The sequence below is a fragment of the Microcaecilia unicolor genome, chromosome 2 (genome assembly GCF_901765095.1).
Source record: "Microcaecilia unicolor chromosome 2, aMicUni1.1, whole genome shotgun sequence".
Classification (NCBI taxonomy): Eukaryota; Metazoa; Chordata; class Amphibia; order Gymnophiona; family Siphonopidae; genus Microcaecilia; species Microcaecilia unicolor.
The window spans coordinates 454730544-454750478 of record NC_044032.1 but is presented as its reverse complement, the minus strand read 5'-3'; the positions used below and the strand labels follow the sequence as shown (position 1 = coordinate 454750478).

The window sequence follows — 19935 nt, the reverse complement described above, 5'->3', positions numbered from 1 at the left end:
AACAAGCACAGAGGATCTCTAAAGGAGAGGAAGAGATTGTAGAGCTTGGTAGTTGGTATGGATGGGCAGATTTGATAGGCCACATTGTCCCTATCTGTCATCATTTTCAATGTTTCTGTGATTCCTGAGCTAGGGGAACAAATGACCAAGACAGGGCATAAGAGATGTTTATGAAATCATGGGTGCAATTATTGTATTAGCATTAAGAGGTACTCCATTAAACTAATAGCATATTGCATAAACTAAATTCAATACAAATTTAAGTATATATTTTTTAGTTGACGCAGAATTAAACAACGAACACATTTCTGGAGAACAGGTTTGAACAAGTTTCTGCACAAGAGCTCAATAAATAATTATTAGACAGATAAAATTGGGTGTCTTAACTTCTTACTTCTGGTAGACATCAATATGGAATGGAATTCCTATTGGGATCTGCTGGACATTCCGAGTGAACCAGACTGTCCACTGTCAGAGACAGAAGGCTGGACTCACTGATCTGACCAAGTATAGTGTAAGCCCCGCCCCCTCCTGAGTGTCAAACCTCCAGGAAAGTAAATCAAAGTGTCTTTCGTCTGTAGTTGGGCCAGACACTGAAGCTTTCTCAGGAGTAGGGTGAGGGATACAAAAAAACTTATCAAGATGGAATTGATTTAAAAGTTATTTTTATTTAAACATTAGCCTTAGTAAACACAATTGTTTTCAACTCACAACTCAGTAATTTATACCTTACACTCTAACTACTAATGTTATCCCTTCCCATCCACCAGTTGTTCTTTAGGCCTAAAAATTGTAACTCTTAATCCCTTAAGCCTCTATGTTTTCTTTACCTAATGCAAACTTTGTTTCTATTAATCATTAACTCTTTCAAAATATAAACACTGTGACATTTCACCTTTGTTTCTTTAGTTTAGCAGATCCCCCCTCTCAGCTACAAGATACAGCTAACATCAGATAAGTTCTAGTTTGACTACTTCAATGTATAATTTAAACATATATGCAATAACAAACTGTTTAGAATGTCAATTGTCAAAAATTGATTCTTTGTGGTTTCTTTTCTTCCCTTTCCCTAGGCACTCCTTCAGAATAACTTTAAGGTAAGTATCAGTTCATTGAAATATTTTACTTTTGTACTCAAATTTTTGCTGGCTCTTTAGCTCAGGTGCTGTCGACGTATTCAAAGGATACTTTGTTCCTGCTTTCTTGCTTTATCTTCCTTTCTTTGCCTTTCTTTCGGTGGGTACCATGTCGTTTGGATGTAACTTTCCTGGAACCGGGAACACCTCTGGGTACCTACTACTCTAAACGTTAACAAATGAAAGGAAGGAAAACCCTAAGATCTACCTACCACAGTAGCCTTAGAACTTGAGTATGTCTCAGGTTGTAATATTTTCCTCACTAACTCACCCCAAATAAAAAAAAATGGATAATTATGAATCCCTACGCTATCCCTCCCTCACAATATTTCATTAGTCAATTTAATATATAAATGTATTTAATGATACTACTACTACTACTTAACATTTCTAGAGCGCTACTAGGGTTACGCAGCGCTGTACAAATTAACAAAGAAAGACGGTCCCTGCTCAAAGGAGCTTACAATCTAAAGGACGAAATACTTCCAATCTTAGAATTCTCAACCACTGAAGTCTATAAAGACCACAGAATACACTGCCTTCAGAGAGGTATTTCTATTTAAAACTACCTCCTGATACCAAACAGGCTCAATAATCGCTATTTTAGAATTCTCTCTGTCCCATTTATCATAGATATAAAATCTCAGCTTGTTCAGCGATACAAGCTTAATTACAAATTCAAACCAACTTCAATAGTGCGCTTTTAGTGCTGCGCTGCCAATCCTCTACTTCGTCACACAGCTTTCTATCACACCTGTCACAACCCTATCAGCCTGTTACAAACGCGGAAGGCTGTTAAAATATCATAATTAACATTCATCATACCTTCCTCAAACCAGTCACCCTTAACATCAACTTAATTTGGGTTAAAAATGGGTGTTTGTTACATACAGCTGCTCTCAGACCTTAAATACAGGTCTGATCAGCTTACAACTCACCTCCCAACTGACCAGCAAGCTGTTGCCAAAGCAACCAGGTCTCAGCTGCTGTCCCAGAGTGATGTCACTTTAGAACTGGTATTTTTTCTCTGGAGAGGCCCAGTCAAGATTACTTTAACCCCTTGGGTTACATTAGCATTGCTTATATTTTTATATGGGGAAGGGACTTTGGATTTAGCACACATTTCATTTTTTCAATTGTAATGTAAGGCATGTTCCATTCAGGTACAAGGGATTCAAGCATGGTATTTTACAATCAGTGAAGCTTCTATTGATGTGTAGACAACACAGCAGTAACAATGCAGACTAAGGGGCCTGTTCACTAAAGTGTGACAAGGTTTTGCAACTGTCACAATTAATGTGTGGTCACTGCAAAACCTCACTATTAACTTTGGGCTGTCCACAGCATCTTCCCATACAATTAACAAAAAGGAAAAATCTTTACCATGTGTTAATTGCATTGTAGATAACATGATGCAATTACTTAAGGGGTCTTTTACTAAGATTAGCTCGAGCTATCTGCAGTAGGGTCCATAGGAATAAAATTGGACCTGCTGCAGATAACTCAAACTAATCTTTAAGACCCCCTTATTACCTATTGAGGTTAGGTTAACTGTGCCATGTCATCTGAAATATTAACATGTGTAAACACCTCCAAATTATCAGTAAGGCACAGTGTTTGCCAATTTGCTACTCATTTTTCTCCATTTTGTGTTAGCTGTTACTATGTAAGTTAACATATAGTAACTGTCAAGGAACCACAGCTAAGAGGTCCTTTTACTAGGCAGCGCTAGTAAATGGGCTTGACACATCCTCATGTGGGACTTTCCTGTGAACTAAGCCCATATCTAATGCATTTATCAAAAAGGGTTTTTTTTTCTATATTGTTGCATTTCTGGCTTGCTCTAATGTTAGCAGAAGTGCATGGCCATTAAAAAAAATTACTACGGGAGCACAACGCCTTCTATTTAGGGGGCACTAAGGGATCCCATATTATGGAAGCATTAACCAGTTAGGGCAGTGATAATGTTAGCGTGCTAGCAGATTAGAGCATCCACACCCATTGTCCGCCCCTGACAAGCCGCCGCCTCCCAAAACCAAAAATTCTAGAAAAATAAATACCGCATACTTAGTGCATGCCAATAGCCAAACTAATGCAGAACACTTTAGCGCGTCATGTGTTAGGCCACTTGTGCTGTGTTAGGTGTGTGTTAGTAAAATGCCCCCTAAATAGGCTGATAAGTCTTTATCTGTCATCATTTACTATGGGCTACATTTTAAAAACTTCACTACCTTCTTAGTGCATGTAACATGCATTAACACACATTATTTAACAGATACCATTTTATGCAATGAGACTTATCCTATATAATAATTCTCACCTCCAATGTTCTGACTTGCTGCCTGGGACCGTGGCTCATTCCGAGTTGGTCTGCTAGGCTCTGTAGATCAGGCTGACATCACCGTAGCCATTATGATGTCAACTTCAGAACCCGGGGGAAAAAAAAACATGCCTCACAGCTGATCCATGTCCAGAGGAGGGTCGCTGGACATGGGTGGCTGGAGGGGGGGCAGGGGAGAGAGGAGGGTTGCTGGACATGGGTGGCAGGGGAGAGAGGACGGTCGCTGGACATGGGTGGCTGGAGAGGGGGAAGGGGAGAGGAGGGTCGCTGGACATGAGTGGCTGGAGGGGGGCAGGGGAGAGGAGGGTCGCTGGACATGGGTGGCAAGATGGGGGGCAGGGGAAAGAGGAGGTTCGCTGGACATGGGTGGCTGCAGTGGGCGAGGAGGGTCACTGGACATGGGTGGCTGCAGGGGGAGAGGAGGGTCGCTGGACATGGGTGGCTGCAGGGGAGCCGAGGAAAACCTTGCTAGCGCCTGTTTCCTTTGTGTCAGAAACGGGCCTTTTTTACTAGTTTGATAATAATATGTGTTAATGACATTAGCATGCTTTAAACTGCAGTGCACTATAGTGAAATCTAGCACTAGGTTATGGTTACATTAAATGAACAGACAAAACCTCACGTCTGCTTCTGAATCAAAGACAAGAAAATGCCGATCCACTGCAGTGAAATGGACAAATTCCATTAGTTTGTTCTTAGGTAGCAGAAAGGTGGGGTGTGGGAGCAAATGAAAATTATATAATGTGAACCTCTTTGATGGTAATTCTCTTTATCAATGTTATGAACTGAACTAAATAAGTATACCTACTTATTTTTTTGCAGTTACAGGTGCAAGATTAGCATTTAATTACTCACTGTGTAAGCATTATTCTAACTTCCCTGTTTATTACTTTGTCTAATTCATGCACCGAGATCTCTATGAAAAATTATTTCTGTGAAGCATCCAACAGTGTTAAGATTTTAATCCTTTAGTAGATAGCAGAAATCAATTTCACCCTTTTCTTTTCCCTTCATGTTTTCAGATCTGCAGTAGCATTAGGCTTTTATTAACAATTACATCTCCTTTCCATGCAGTGCTGCTAACTTGCTGTTATTTTTCATTTAATTAATTCTATAAAGAAGTTTATAGTTTGCTGTGCCTTAACAATGTTAAATTGTTAACATGTTATCATATCTTTATGACATGGAGACTCTCTGAATGTTATTCTCCTGTTGCCAGCAAAGTAAAATTCACTGTTCCTTTTTCACTGATTTTCCACCAGAATAAAATGTACTGGGTTGTTTCCATCCATGATATCTGTTGCAAGGATCCATTTCTGTTTATAATCCTTTGTTGTAGATAACAGTCTTGCTGGTGGTGGCCATAGCAATATCTGGCTCCAGCTGGGAGGTTTCAATCTGTAGAAAACCAGATAAAATCTGGGTTAAAAGTTACGGACTAATGATCTACTTAATTGCTTTGTAACTTTTGCGCTTATTAACAGTACAGAATGACAAGATTTTATTCAGGAAGCATGTACAATATTGATAATGCAAACATCCCACTCCCCTGTGTTGGAGAGGCCACCACTAAAGAGAAAAGATAGTTTTCATGTCCATCTGCTGAGATTACCAGCCAAGTGCCACTAATTAGTGGCAAGCCTGCTGGTGACTTTTAGTGAAGCAGATACCTGTTTATCAGCAAGCAGACAGAGCTCTGAAACTCATTTCACATATTTTGGATTTCAAATTACAGTAATCTCAGACTCACTGACCCATTTAGTCATTCCCCGAAAAGCATTTTTTCAGAGTGGTACTTATAAATAACAGATTTTAACTGGTTGGAAGAGATGATGATTCTGATGTTAAGTACAGTACATAAAGAGGGGCATTTACAAAAAAAAGGTTTAAGTCCACACCTCCCCCCTTACGTCCTGCTCATAATGTTAAAAAAAAAAAAAAACATCATAAAACCGACCGTCTCAAAGGCATAATCAAACTGGAAAAACGTCTAGATTTCCTGTTTGATTATGGCTGTGATATGGATGCTTTTGTACTGAAAACATTCAAAATGATTAGTCATTTTCCAAAGTGAAACATCCAACTTTTGAATGACAAAAAACAAGGGACATGATTGTCTGTCTGGCATCATTTTCAAAAATATGGCCACAAAGATATCCCTGCAAATGGGTGAAGTAGCCTAGTGGTTAGTGCAGTGGATTGTAAATCAAGCAACACAGCTTCAAACCCCACTATAACACTTTTTTTTTTTTTGTAAATGTGATCCTTCCAGGACCTGAAAAGTATCTACTGTACCTGAATGCACACCACTTCAATAGCCTTCAGGCTTGCAGGTGTCATATACATTCTATGCCAGAGCCGGTGGTGGGAGGCGGGACTGGTGGTTGGGAGGTGGGGATAGTGCTGGGTAGACTTATACTGTCTGTGCCAGAGCCGGTGGTGGGAGGCGGGGATAGTGCTGGGCAGACTTATACGGTCTGTGCCCTGAAAAGGACAGGTACAAATCAAGGTAAGGTATACACAAAAAGTAGCACATCTGAGTTTATCTTGTTGGGCTGACTGGATGGAGCGTGCAGGTCTTTTTCTGCCGTCATCTACTATGTTACTATGTTATGTTACTATATTTAGGTATAGTAAGTATTTTTCTGTTTCTGGAAGGCTCAGAATTACATTAAAAAAAAAGTAGTTGATGGGACTTGAACCTGGGTCCCATTGTTCATATTAATAAAGGCGGCCAAAAGAGAATATGAAGAGAAACTTGTCTCGGTGGCAAAAACTCATAGAAATAACTTTTTCAGGCATATCAGAAGTAGAAAGCCTGTAAGGGAATCCGTGGGACTATTGGAGGAGTAGCCTAGTGGTTAGTGCAGTGGACTTTGATCCTGGGGAACTGGGTTCGATTCCCACTACAGTTCCTTGTGACTATGGGCAATTCACTTAACCGTCTATTGCCCCAGGTACAAATAAATACCTGTATATACTATGTAAACCGCTTTGAATGGAGTTGCAAAAACCACAGAAAAGCGGTATATCAAGTCCCATTCCCATATTAGATCATCAAGGAGTAAGAGGGGCACTCAGGGAGGACAGGGGCATAGCAGACAGGCTGAATGAATTTTTCAATCGGTCATTACTGAAGAAGATATAAGAGATTGACCCGCACCAGAGACAGTTTTCAAGGGTGACAATGCGGAGGAACTGAAAGAAATCTTGGTGAACCTGGAAGATGTACTGAGCCAAATCGACAAATTAAGTAGTAAATCACCTGGACTGGATGGTATTCACCCTAGAGTACTGAAAGGATAATTGCATTAATGCGGTTATTTGTGCCTTCAAAAAAATGAAGCAAATTGGTGAGGCAAGACATCTGTTTGGCTGAATCCATATTGACTCTGTCCTATTAAACCATGTTTGTCTATATGTTCAGTGATTTTATTCTTTATAATAGTTTCCACTATTTTGCCCGGCACTGACATCAGGCTTACCAGTTTGTAATTTCTTGGATCACCCTGGAACCCTTTTTAAAAATCAGCGTTCCATTGGCCACGCTCCAGTCTTCAGGTACTATGGACAATTTTAATGAGAGGTTACAGATCACTAACAGCAGATCAGCAATTTATTTATTTATTTATTTGTTACATTTGTATCCCACATTTCCCCACCTTTTGCAGGCTCAATGTGGCTTACATATAACCGTTAACGGTGTTAGCCGATTACGATTTGAACAAATACATAGTATTAATGAATACAAAGTGATATTGTGGTATAATGAGGTATATGTATGGTAGAAACAGAATCCTGCCCTTGCAGATCAGCAACGCAGCCACGCCGCAGAAGATCAGCAACGCGGCCTACATGGTTCAAGCACCCGCTAATTGTAGGCGCATTAAAAACACTAATGCACCTTAGTAAACAGGGCCCTTTGTGTACAGCACATTGCAATAATCTAATTGAGTAACAATTAATGCTCGTACCATCAATTTAAATTGGTCAAGTTCAAATAATCTGTTACCCCTCAAAGATGTCTTGTCCATTTAAAAAAAAAAAAAAAAAAAACCCTTGATTTGTATGTAATTTGTCTTGCTGGCATAAATAACAACCTTTTCTAAAAATATAAAATCATCAAGCATGTTGTGATATTACAGTGTAATACATTCACATTCACATTCTTCCATACTAGTGGAACCAAGCCCGTTTCGTCAACAATGAAATGGGCCCTAGGAAGGCTCTCGTGTAAAATTTTTTTCTCTCTCCCCTGCCCTCCCCTCCATGTCCAGCGATTCTTTCCTCCCATCCCATGCCCTCAATGTCCAGCGATTCTCCTCTTCCCTGCCCTCCCATATGTGTCCCGCGATTTTCTCCTCCCCTCCATGTCCAGCGATTTGTACCTGAACGTTCTCTGGCTGGCTGGCTTCCGTTCCGTTCGTAACATCCTGATGTCAGCTCGCCTCCAGCATTCCCTTCCCTCTCACTGTTCTGCCCTCCTCTGACATCATTACGTCTTTATGCTAGGGCGGGACAGTGAGAGGGAAGGGAACGCTGGAGGCTTGCTGACGTTAGGAGATGTTACGAACCCAGCCAGCCATAGAACGTTGGAGGTACAAATTATTATATAGGATAAGCACTGTACTCTTCTAAACCATGGGGTTACAACTAGGGGACACTGAGTTTTCTCAGGTCCAGAAGATCAAAGGTAGGACAAGGAGTGGAAATCAGTTGATTTGATTCTTAGAACTAACTACCCTTTTTCCTACTGTAAACCAGTGCCCCTGTACTGTACTGTTTCCCAATCAATGAACTATAGAATCTTTGACATGAAGGTAAATATTTCAGTGAATTTTCAGCTGCTTTGCTTATTGAAGCCATTAGAATGGGGTGTTCAATGACTCCATACAGAAGACTGAAATCACAAACTATTACTGCAGTCATATAGGGGTGAATTCTATAAATTGTGTCTAAAAAAATCAGTGCCGAAAAAACGCTTAAGTGCTATTTTATAAGCTGCGCCTGAACTTAGGTGCAGTTTATAGAATGACGCTTAAGTGCAGGGGTTGCATGTAAATTTAAGCGTATTCATTTGCACCAACAAAAACATGGTGCAAATGTCCTGCCTAAATTTACCAATGGAATGCTCTTATTCTATAATTGTGCACAAAGCTGGAATTCACACCCCAGCTCTGCCTCAAAACACCCTTTCCCCTCCTATTTCTGCGCCCCCTTTTAGGGACGCACAAAACATTTGGGCGTGGATCATGTGCCTAAATTTATGCACATACATATTAACAGGGTTCAATTAATACAAATAATTGCTTGTTAAAAAGCCAATTACTGGCACTAATTGGCTCGTTACTCAATTAAATTGGGCACGCACCCAAATTTGTGCATGCAATTTTTGGTGGCTTTTATAGAATCAGGAGGACAAGGGGATATTCTTTAACTGGGCACCTCTATTTAGGCTCCTTGAGCGTATGTGGTAGAAATCTCTTCTATAAAGGAAACTAAGTGCCTACTTTCCTTTATAGAACACTGGCATAATCTGGTATCAATTCACCTAACATTATTATTATTAGCATTTGTATAGCGCTACCAGACGCATGCAGCGCTGAACACCTGACATAGAGAGACAGTCCCTGCTCAATAGAGCTTACAATCTAAAATAATACAGACAGACAAGACAATTAAGGGCGAGGGAAGTACTGGGTGAGAAGGAACATGGGGGGAGGCAAATGAGTAGTCGCTAGGAGCCAAAAGCAGCAGTGAAAAGGTGGGTTTTCAGCATAGTAAATCTAACATCTGGGCATCTGCATTTATGCCAGCCATAGAGTTGACCTAAGAGTGGTAAGGAACACGTGTAACTCCATCCTGTGATGTTATGCAAGTTAAGTGAGTATTTGCAAAATAGTGCTTAGGTACATTTTTTGCATTTACGTACATATGTATGCTCATATATGCCATTATTTTAAACATTTACACACTTAGGACTAGATTCTATATATCACACCTAAAAAATCAGCGCTGAAATGAAATTCGCTCAAGCATATTCCATAAAGTATGCCTTAATTTAGGCGTACTTTATAGAATAAGCCTAAATTTCCACGCGGTATATAGAATACACCGAGCGCTGCTCTGCATGATTAAATTTAGTTGTGGGCAATTACGTCAAATAAAACTTGGTGTAAATCCTGAAGCCTAAATTATGTGTGTACTGGATGTATTCTATAACAATGTGCAAGCGAATGCTACATACCTGTAGAAGGTATTCTCCGAGGACAGCAGGCTGATTGTTCTCACTGATGGGTTGACGTCCTCGGCAGCCCCCTCCATCGGAAAGTTTACTAGCAAAGGCCTTTGCTAGTCCTCGCGCGCCCATGCGCACCGCGCATGCGCGGCTGTCTTCCCGCCCGAAACCGGCTCGAGCCGGTCAGTCCAGTATGTAGCAAGACAATACACTTCAAGGGAAGACTCAACTCCAAAGGGGAGGCGGGCGGGTTTGTGAGAACAATCAGCCTGCTGTCCTCGGAGAATACCTTCTACAGGTATGTAGCATTCGCTTTCTCCGAGGACAAGCAGGCTGCTTGTTCTCACTGATGGGGTATCCCTAGCCCCCAGGCTCACTCAAAACAACAACCATGGTCAATTGGGCCTCGCAACGGCGAGGACATAACTGAGAGTGACCTAAAAAATTTACCAACTAACTGAGAGTGCAGCCTGGAACAGAACAAACAGGGCCCTCGGGGGGTGGAGTTGGATCCTAAAGCCCAAACAGGTTCTGAAGAACTGACTGCCCGAACCGACTGTCGCGTCGGGTACCCTGCTGCAGGCAGTAATGAGATGTGAATGTGTGGACAGATGACCACGTCGCAGCTTTGCAAATTTCTTCAATAGAGGCTGACTTCAAGTGGGCTACCGACGCTGCCATGGCTCTAACATTATGAGCCGTGACATGACCCTCAAGAGCCAGCCCAGCCTGGGCGTAAGTGAAGGAAATGCAATCTGCTAGCCAATTGGATATGGTGCGTTTCCCCACAGCCACTCCCCTCCTGTTGGGATCAAAAGAAACAAACAATTGGGCGGACTGTCTGTTGGGCTGTGTCCGCTCCAGATAGAAGGCCAATGCTCTCTTGCAGTCCAATGTGTGCAGCTGACGTTCAGCAGGGCAGGAATGAGGACGGGGAAAGAAAGTTGGCAAGACAATTGACTGGTTCAGATGGAACTCCGACACAACCTTCGGCAAGAACTTAGGGTGAGTGCGGAGGACTACTCTGTTATGATGAAATTTGGTGTAAGGGGCCTGGGCTACCAGGGCCTGAAGCTCACTGACTCTACGAGCTGAAGTAACTGCCACCAAGAAAATGACCTTCCAGGTCAAGTACTTCAGATGGCAGGAATTCAGTGGCTCAAAAGGAGGTTTCATCAGCTGGGTGAGAACGACATTGAGATCCCATGACACTGTAGGAGGCTTGACAGGGGGCTTTGACAAAAGCAAACCTCTCATGAAGCGAACAACTAAAGGCTGTCCCGAGATCGGCTTACCTTCCACACGGTAATGGTATGCACTGATTGCACTAAGGTGAACCCTTACAGAGTTGGTCTTGAGACCAGACTCAGACAAGTGCAGAAGGTATTCAAGCAGGGTCTGTGTAGGACAAGAGCGAGGATCTAGGGCCTTGCTGTCACACCAGACGGCAAACCTCCTCCAATGGAAGAAGTAACTTCTCTTAGTGGAGTCTTTCCTGGAAGCAAGCAAGATGCGGGAGACACCCTCTGACAGACCCAAAGAGGCAAAGTCTACGCCCTCAACATCCAGGCCGTGAGAGCCAGAGACTGGAGGTTGGGATGCAGAAGCGCCCCCTCGTCCTGTGTGATGAGGGTCGGAAAACACTCCAATCTCCACGGTTCTTCGGAGGATAACTCCAGAAGAAGGGGGAACCAGATCTGACGCGGCCAAAAAGGAACAATCAGAATCATGGTGCCTCGGTCTTGCTTGAGTTTCAACAAAGTCTTCCCCACCAGAGGGATGGGAGGATAAGCATACAGCAGGCCCTCCCCCCAATCCAGGAGGAAGGCATCCGATGCTAGTCTGCCGGGGGCCTGAAGCCTGGAACAGAACTGAGGGACTTTGTGGTTCACTCGAGATGCGAAGAGATCCACCAAGGGGGTGCCCCACGCTTGGAAGATCTGGCGCACCACTCTGGAGTTGAGCGACCACTCGTGAGGTTGCATAATCCGGCTCAGTCTGTCGGCCAGACTGTTGTTTACGCCTGCCAGATATGTGGCTTGGAGCACCATGCCGAGACGGCGGGCCCAGAGCCACATGCTGACGGCTTCCTGACACAGGGGGCGAGATCCGGTGCCCCCCTGCTTGTTGACATAGTACATGGCAACCTGGTTGTCTGTCTGAATTTGGATAATTTGGTGGGACAGCCGATCTCTGAAAGCCTTCAGAGCGTTCCAGATCGCTCGCAACTCCAGAAGATTGATCTGTAGATCGCGTTCTTGGAGGGACCAACTTCCTTGGGTGTGAAGCCCATCGACATGAGCTCCCCATCCCAGGAGAGACGCATCCGTGGTCAGCACTTTTTGTGGCTGAGGAATTTGGAAGGGACGTCCCAGAGTCAAATTGGAGCAAATCGTCCACCAATACAGGGATTTGAGAAAACTCGTGGACAAGTGGATCACGTCCTCTAGACCCCCAGCGGCCTGATACCACTGGGAGGCTAGGGTCCATTGAGCAGATCTCATGTGGAGGCGGGCCATGGGAGTCACATGAACTGTGGAGGCCATGTGGCCCAGCAATCTCAACATCTGCCGAGCTGTGATCTGCTGGGACGCACGCACCCGCGAGACGAGGGACAACAAGTTGTTGGCTCTCGCCTCTGGAAGATAGGCGCGAGCTGTCCGAGAATCCAGCAGGGCTCCTATGAATTCGAGTTTCTGCACTGGGAGAAGATGGGACTTTGGGTAATTTATCACAAACCCCAGTAGCTCCAGGAGGCGAATAGTCATCTGCATGGACTGCAGGGCTCCTGCCTCGGATGTGTTCTTCACCAGCCAATCGTCGAGATATGGGAACACGTGCACCCCCAGCCTGCGAAGTGCCGCTGCTACCACAGCTAGGCACTTTGTGAACACCCTGGGCGCAGAGGCGAGCCCAAAGGGTAGCACACAGTACTGGAAGTGGCGTGTGCCCAACTGAAATCGCAGATACTGTCTGTGAGCTGGCAGTATCGGGATGTGTGTGTAGGCATCCTTCAAGTCCAGAGAGCATAGCCAATCGTTTTGCTGACTCATGGGGAGAAGGGTGCCCAGGGAAAGCATCCTGAACTTTTCTTTTACGAGATATTTGTTCAGGGCCCTTAGGTCTAGGATGGGACGCATCCCCCCTGTTTTCTTTTCCACAAGGAAGTACCTGGAATAGAATCCCAGCCCTTCTTGCCCGGATGGCACGGGCTCGACCGCATTGGCGCTGAGAAGGGCGGAGAGTTCCTCTGCAAGTACCTGCTTGTGCTGGAAGCTGTAAGACTGAGCTCCCGGTGGACAATTTTGAGGTTTTGAGGCCAAATTGAGGGTGTATCCCTGCCGGACTATTTGGAGAACCCACTGATCGGAGGTTATGAGAGGCCACCTTTGGTGAAAAGCTTTCAACCTCCCCCCGACCGGCAGGTCGCCCGGCACTGACACTTGGATGTCGGCTATGCTCTGCTGGAGCCAGTCAAAGCTCGCCCCTTGCTTTTGCTGGGGAGCCGCGGGGCCTTGCTGAGGCGCACGCTGCTGACGAGAGCGAGCGCGCTGGGGCTTAGCCTGGGCCGCAGGCTGTCGGGAAGGAGGATTGTACCTACGCTTACCAGAAGCATAGGGACCAGTCTTCCTTCCCCCGAAAAATCGTCTACCTGTAGAGGTAGAGGCTGAAGGCTGCCGGCGGGAGAACTTGTCGAATGCGGTGTCCCGCTGGTGGAGAGACTCTACCACCTGCTCGACTTTTTCTCCAAAAATGTTGTCCGCACGGCAAGGCGAGTCCGCAATCCGCTGCTGGAGTCTATTCTCCAGGTCGGCGGCACGCAGCCATGAGAGCCTGCGCATCACCACACCTTGAGCAGCGGCCCTGGACGCAACATCAAAAGTGTCATAAACTCCTCTGGCCAGGAATTTTCTGCATGCCTTCAGCTGCCTGACCACCTCCTGAAAAGGCTTGGCTTGCTCAGGGGGAAGAGCATCAACCAAGCCCGCCAACTGCCGCACATTGTTCCGCATGTGTATACTCGTGTAGAGCTGGTAAGACTGGATCTTGGCCACGAGCATAGAAGAATGGTAGGCCTTCCTCCCAAAGGAGTCTAAGGTTCTAGGGTCTTTGCCCGGGGGCGCCGAAGCATGCTCCCTAGAACTCTTAGCCTTCTGTAGGGCCAGATCCACAACTCCAGAGTCATGAGGCAACTGAGTGCGCATCAGCTCTGGGTCCCCATGGATCCGGTACTGGGACTCAATCTTCTTGGGAATGTGGGGATTACTTAGTGGCTTGGTCCAGTTCGCAAGCAATGTCTTTTTTAGGACATGGTGCAAGGGAACAGTGGACGCTTCCTTAGGTGGAGAAGGATAGTCCAGGAGCTCAAACATTTCAGCCCTGGGCTCGTCCTCCACAACCACCGGGAAGGGGATGGCCGTAGACATCTCCCGGACAAAGGAAGCAAAAGACAGACTCTCGGGAGGAGAAAGCTGTCTCTCAGGAGAGGGAGTGGGATCAGAAGGAAGACCCTCAGACTCCTCGTCAGAGAAATATCTGGGGTCCTCCTCTTCCTCCCACGAGGCCTCACCCTCGGTGTCAGACACAAGTTCACGAACCTGCGTCTGCAACCTCGCCCTACTCGACTCGGTGGAACCCCGTCCACGGTGGGGGCGTCGAGAGGTAGACTCCCTCGCCCGCATCGGCGAAGCTCCCTCCGCCGACGTAGTCGGGGAGCCTTCCTGGGAGGTGGCCGCTGTCGGCACCGCACGCGGTACCGACGTCGGGGACCTCAACCCGGGCGATGGGCCAGCCGGCGCCACGCTCGACGGTACCGGAGGCGCAAGCACCGCCGGTACCGGAGGGGTAGGGCGCAACAGCTCTCCCAGAATCTCTGGGAGAACGGCCCGGAGGCTCTCGTTTAGAGCGGCTGCAGAGAAAGGCTGTGAGGTCGATGCAGGCGTCGACGTCAGAACCTGTTCCGGGCGAGGAGGCTGTTCCGGGCTGTCCAGAGTGGAGCGCATCGACACCTCCTGAACAGAGGGTGAGCGGTCCTCTCGGTGCCGATGCCTGCTGGGTGCCGAATCCCTCGGCGACCCAGAGCTCTCGGTACCGACATGGGGAGGAGACCGGTGTCGATGCTTCTTCGACTTCTTCCGAAGCATGTCACCGGAGCTCCCCGGCACCGACGAGGAGGACGTAGAATCCATCCGTCGCTTCCTCGGGGCCGAGACCGAAGAAGGTCGATCCCGGGGGGGCTGTACCGCAGGAGCCCTCAGGGTAGGAGGAGACCCACCCGAAGGCTCACCGCCACCAGCAGGGGAATGGACAGCCCTCACCTGCACTCCTGACGATGCACCTCCGTCCGACGACATCAGCAGACGAAGTCTCGGTACCACCGACGTCGATGCAGTCGCCCGATGCCTCGGCGCCGATGCAGAGGTTCGATGCCTCGATGCAGTCGATGAAGCGGCAGCCAAGGAAGATGGTCCGGACGCTGACGACGTCGATGCACTCGATGCCTCCGGTGCCGATGCCGACGAAGAGCCCGAGAACAAAACGTTCCACTGGGCTAATCTCGCTACCTGAGTCCGCCTTTGTAACAGGGAACACAGACTGCAGTTCTGAGGGCGGTGCTGGGCCCCTAGACACTGAAGACACGCAGAGTGCCTATCAGTGAGCGAGATTACCCGGGCGCACTGGGTGCACTTCTTGAAGCCGCTGGAAGGCTTCGATGTCATGGGCGGAAAAATCACGCCGGCGAAATCAAAAGCCGAAATGGCGAAAATTGAAGCACCAAAATTTAGAGGGAGAAATATCTCGACCGAGGCCAAAAGAGGCCTACCCCGACAACGAAAGAAAACTTACGGGGCAAAAACTGAGAAATACGGGAAGGGCAGAAAACCCAAAAGGGTCTTCCGGAACACTACCGGAGCGCTTCCCAAACTTTTTCAAGGAAAAACAGCAAAAAAACACGTCGAAAAGGACGCGCGAGGTCGACTCTCTGGGGCACGAACGGCGTAACACGACCGTACCGAGCGCGGACGAAAGACTGGCCGGCTCGAGCCGGTTTCGGGCGGGAAGACGGCCGCGCATGCGCGGTGCGCATGGGCGCGCGAGGACTAGCAAAGGCCTTTGCTAGTAAACTTTCCGATGGAGGGGGCTGCCGAGGACGTCAACCCATCAGTGAGAACAAGCAGCCTGCTTGTCCTCGGAGAATAGATTTTAGAAACACCCACGACCCAACCACCCACTCCACGCCCATGGCCACACCCACTTTTCAACTATGTGACTTAGAATTTACATGCACCACATTACAGAATACACTTAGACAGTTCTGCGCATAAATTCTAATTAATGCCAGCCAGTTAGTGCTGATAATTGGTTGTTAATATCCAATTATCAACACTGATTAGCTTGTTAACCAATTAAGCTTATGCGCATTATTATGGACTATGCTTTGATTTCCGCACAGAAATCTTGGCGCGATATATAGAATCCCGGGGGTAACATGTGCTTAAATGTGGGCATCTAGGTTACAGAATTGCCCTTATATTACCAAAGAAGAAGAATGGGCATAGTGGAAATGTTTGTGTATTTGAACCCTATGAACAAATATAGGAAGGAAAGAGATCCTGGTGTTTACACAGTAGCTTGCAAGAAAGAAGCAACAACAAAACTTTAACGTAGCAAGTCAAAAGTGGTCCATGATCCTTTCAATTTCTCTGAAATTAAGAGGCTAGTTATCATAGATGTTTAGCAGATAAATAGGTGCTTATGCAGTTTAGCCAAGGGGGAAAATTGTCCTCCATTGCCTGCCTAAGAGTCTGCAAAGGCGTCCACTGCATGCAGATTTATAGTCAGGTTGAAACGCAGCATTCCTGTGGGGGTGTTTAGGTTGGGAGAAACTAATATGCATATGTTAGATTTTCAAGTACACATGAGTCACCTTGCACATAGGTAGTTTACCTTAGCTAATTTTCCAAATGAATCTGGTCGGGTAATTTCACTTCTACAATTACTACATGGTATGGGTCAGATTATCTATATGGTGCCGCCTAAAAATGCACTTAGCGCTATTCTATAAACCTCATCTAAAGTTAGTGAGGTTAATGCCCACACCTAACTTTGGCTTGGATTGGACATATTCTATAACAGTGCGTGTAATTTTTAGGAACGTCTGTGAAACATCTTTGCCCCTCCCACGGCCATGCCCCTTTTCAGATCTGCGCATTACAATTTATGAACACCACTGTACAGAATACACTTAGAACACTGCGTGCGTAAATTCTAATTAGTGCCAATTAGTGCTGATAATTTCTTGTTATTGGCCAATTATCAACGCCAAATGGCTTGTTAATGAAATTGGGTGTGCAATTTGGCCACACTGCCAAATTTATGTATGCAACTTTAGTTGCCATATATAGAATCCGGGCTTATTGTATTGTATTATAACATTTATAACCCGCGCTTTCCCACTTCTCAGCAGGCTCAACGCGGCTTACATAATATAGCAAATTTACAAGCTAAAGCAAAATGAATAAAAACATCTAAACATAGTTTATAAAGAGGTGGACAATAAAAAGGATAAGGGAGGAAGGTGGTAGAGGTAGGGAACAGGGAGATGGTGTAAGTTGGGGTAATGTGTTGTGAGTAAGGAAGAATGTATTATAATGCATTATATGCACTGAATATGTACATGTAGTTTGCAGTGAAGCAGCCCAATGAAAATTGCTCGTCAAACTAAGGATGAGGTTCATGTGATCAAATGCTACTATCAGATTCTGACTGACAATGTCAGATTAGTATCCAGTACTCTCAGACTTGCTCTCTCTCATTTTATTGCTACCTTTTCCAAACTGACACATATCAAGAGCAACAAAAATAACACCTGAGTGGCCCTAGCAAGGCTATGGGCGCACAGTTTATGAAAACAAATTGATGTGCCGCATAGTATTTTTATCTATGTGAGTCTTATACAACTGAAGATTCAAAAACGTTGCTGTATTGTGCTTTACAAAGCTTTTGAAAACTGCAGCACTGAATCTATGATGGAAAAACAAAATTGTAACAGAGTAGCAATCTTCTTCTGGACAGTCCACCTTATATTTTCATAGGATTGCTGAAAAAAAGAAGCCTACAACTTGCACCTAATTTAAAATCATACAGCACAATGTATTTGCAAGGAAACCATGAGCATCTTCTGGTATTTCTCCTAATAAAGTGATCAACACAGAGCAGGACCAGTCTAGATGCATGAAAGCTACATCTGACAGTACGAGGAACCCATGTTAAAAATCGAAAGGCTTTTGAAAATGTTTAACCTAGTTAGACAAATTAGCAAAAACTTGTGCCAAACAATTTAGGTATTTAAAATATTCAATGTTTTTAAAAACTGGAAAAACTGTTCTTAGCTTTCAGCTGCAAAACCCAACAAAATATAACATCAAAGCAATCTTAACATGAGGTGCAACATAACCCTTCAGCAAAGCTGTTAAACAGCTACTGAGGCATCATGGGAAATAGCACTTCATTTATTCAAATGCACATATGTCAGGTTTTTGCACCATATGTCATTCTAAGCTATTTACAGTAATAATTAAATCTTAATCAACGTTTAACCTCTGTAAAATGTTTGAAGGATCTAATCACCCTTCAGACAGCACTAATGAAGGAGAAATATATAAACATAAAAGGAAAATGATGCATAGATATCACACCAGAAAGAACAGTAACTGCAAAATTGTATTTCTTTTCAATATAATCAGTAAATTATGTAAAGTAAGCCAACAAGTATTTTAAGTTAAGACATCTTGGGTGTCAGAGGTGTGAGTAGCTAATTTTGTACTGCTATCCATAACAGATGTAGCATATTTTCTTTTAGTGCCATTATTAGCAACTTTACCATTGCTTCTTTTACTGAAACACAAAGTACTGAATTTTAATCTCAGAATCTTTCATCATAGGTAGGAAAAAGTGACTCTGTACCATTAAAGTCTCTTTTCTCTATAAATTACCATCTATACAAAGTTTTGTATATGTAGATGGCTTCATCTATGTTTGTATATCTAGATGGGTATAATATCCCCATGATATAAATTCCTCTGTTCTTTCAAAGGATGTCATACACTAAAAAATAAACATATGCTATCAATGTCACCAGGCCCAACCCACCTACTTCCTGTATACTCTCCAATGTATATGAGAAGAAAAACCATTGTTTTAAGGCATTATATGCATGTTTTCATTTCACTTGTCATAAAAGATTAGACCATAGATTTTTGCCTGCTCCCCTCATAAGTGACAGGCATTCATAACTCATGAAGTCCAATAAAAGAAACCCAACGCTATATGTAAATGAAATAAAAACATGTATGCAATTCTTTTAGCAAATGCATTTTTATACACAGTCTTATTGTGCATTCCATGGACAAAATAATTTAGAACAAAGCAAATGCCAGCAGATTAGGACATTTGATTTTTCTCCTTTGCATGGCTGCTTCTTCCTTCACTTTTCATGGAGGCACATTTTGCATAGGTCATTGAGGGAGGAATAAATTCCCCTGGTATTTTACAAAAGGCTCTGTTGAATGCGAAGCTTTCTGTAAAATATGTAGAAGGATGCTGGCAAATGCACAGGAGGCAAGATTTTGTAAAGTTTATGCAGAAAAACAGAGCGGTATCACTCGGCATCCAACATGTATGGTTGCCAACACACAAGGAAGTGGCCTGATTTAAAAGGAAGTATGGGGTTCATTTTCAAAAGAGAAAAACATCTCAAAAACAGCATAAAGTGGCATTTGGATGTTTTTCTTCAAAAAATGTCCAAATTGAGATTTTTGAAAATCAGATTTGAGCTGTTTTTCTCTGCAGTGTGTCAAAATCCCAAGGGGGTGTGTTAGGGGGTGGGATTTGGCTGTTTCTAAAACTTGGACGTTTTCTGTCATAATGGAACAAAGCAAAAATGTCCAGAGCTAAAAGTTAGATTTTTGGTCTAGACATGTTTCAATCACACCTAAGTCACAAAAAGGTGCCCTAAATGATTAGATGACCATTGGAGGGATTAAGGCATGACCTCCTCTTACTCCCCCAAAGATGTGAAAGAAACAGTACATACCAGCCTCTATGACAGCTTCAGATTTAAGGCCAGTCCTATTAGAGCAGCAAGCAGGTCCCTGGAGTAGCTTAGTGGTTGGTGCAGAGAAGGGGACCCAGGCCCATATCCGAATCTAACTGGTAAA

At 44.6% G+C, this 19935-nt stretch overlaps 1 protein-coding gene across 3 annotated transcripts in view; it reads right to left on the bottom strand.

The window, feature by feature from the left end:
- Nucleotides 1-4442: 4442 nt before the first annotated feature.
- SFXN5 (sideroflexin 5) overlaps nt 4443-19935 on the bottom strand; it is a 743850-nt gene continuing 728357 nt past the window's right edge. For all 3 annotated transcript variants that reach the window (XM_030190957.1, XM_030190958.1, XM_030190959.1), the window contains one exon: nt 4443-4875. In XM_030190957.1, the coding sequence (XP_030046817.1) occupies nt 4798-4875 (78 nt within the window). In that variant the 3' untranslated portion in view covers nt 4443-4797. The remainder of the gene's footprint in view (nt 4876-19935) is intronic.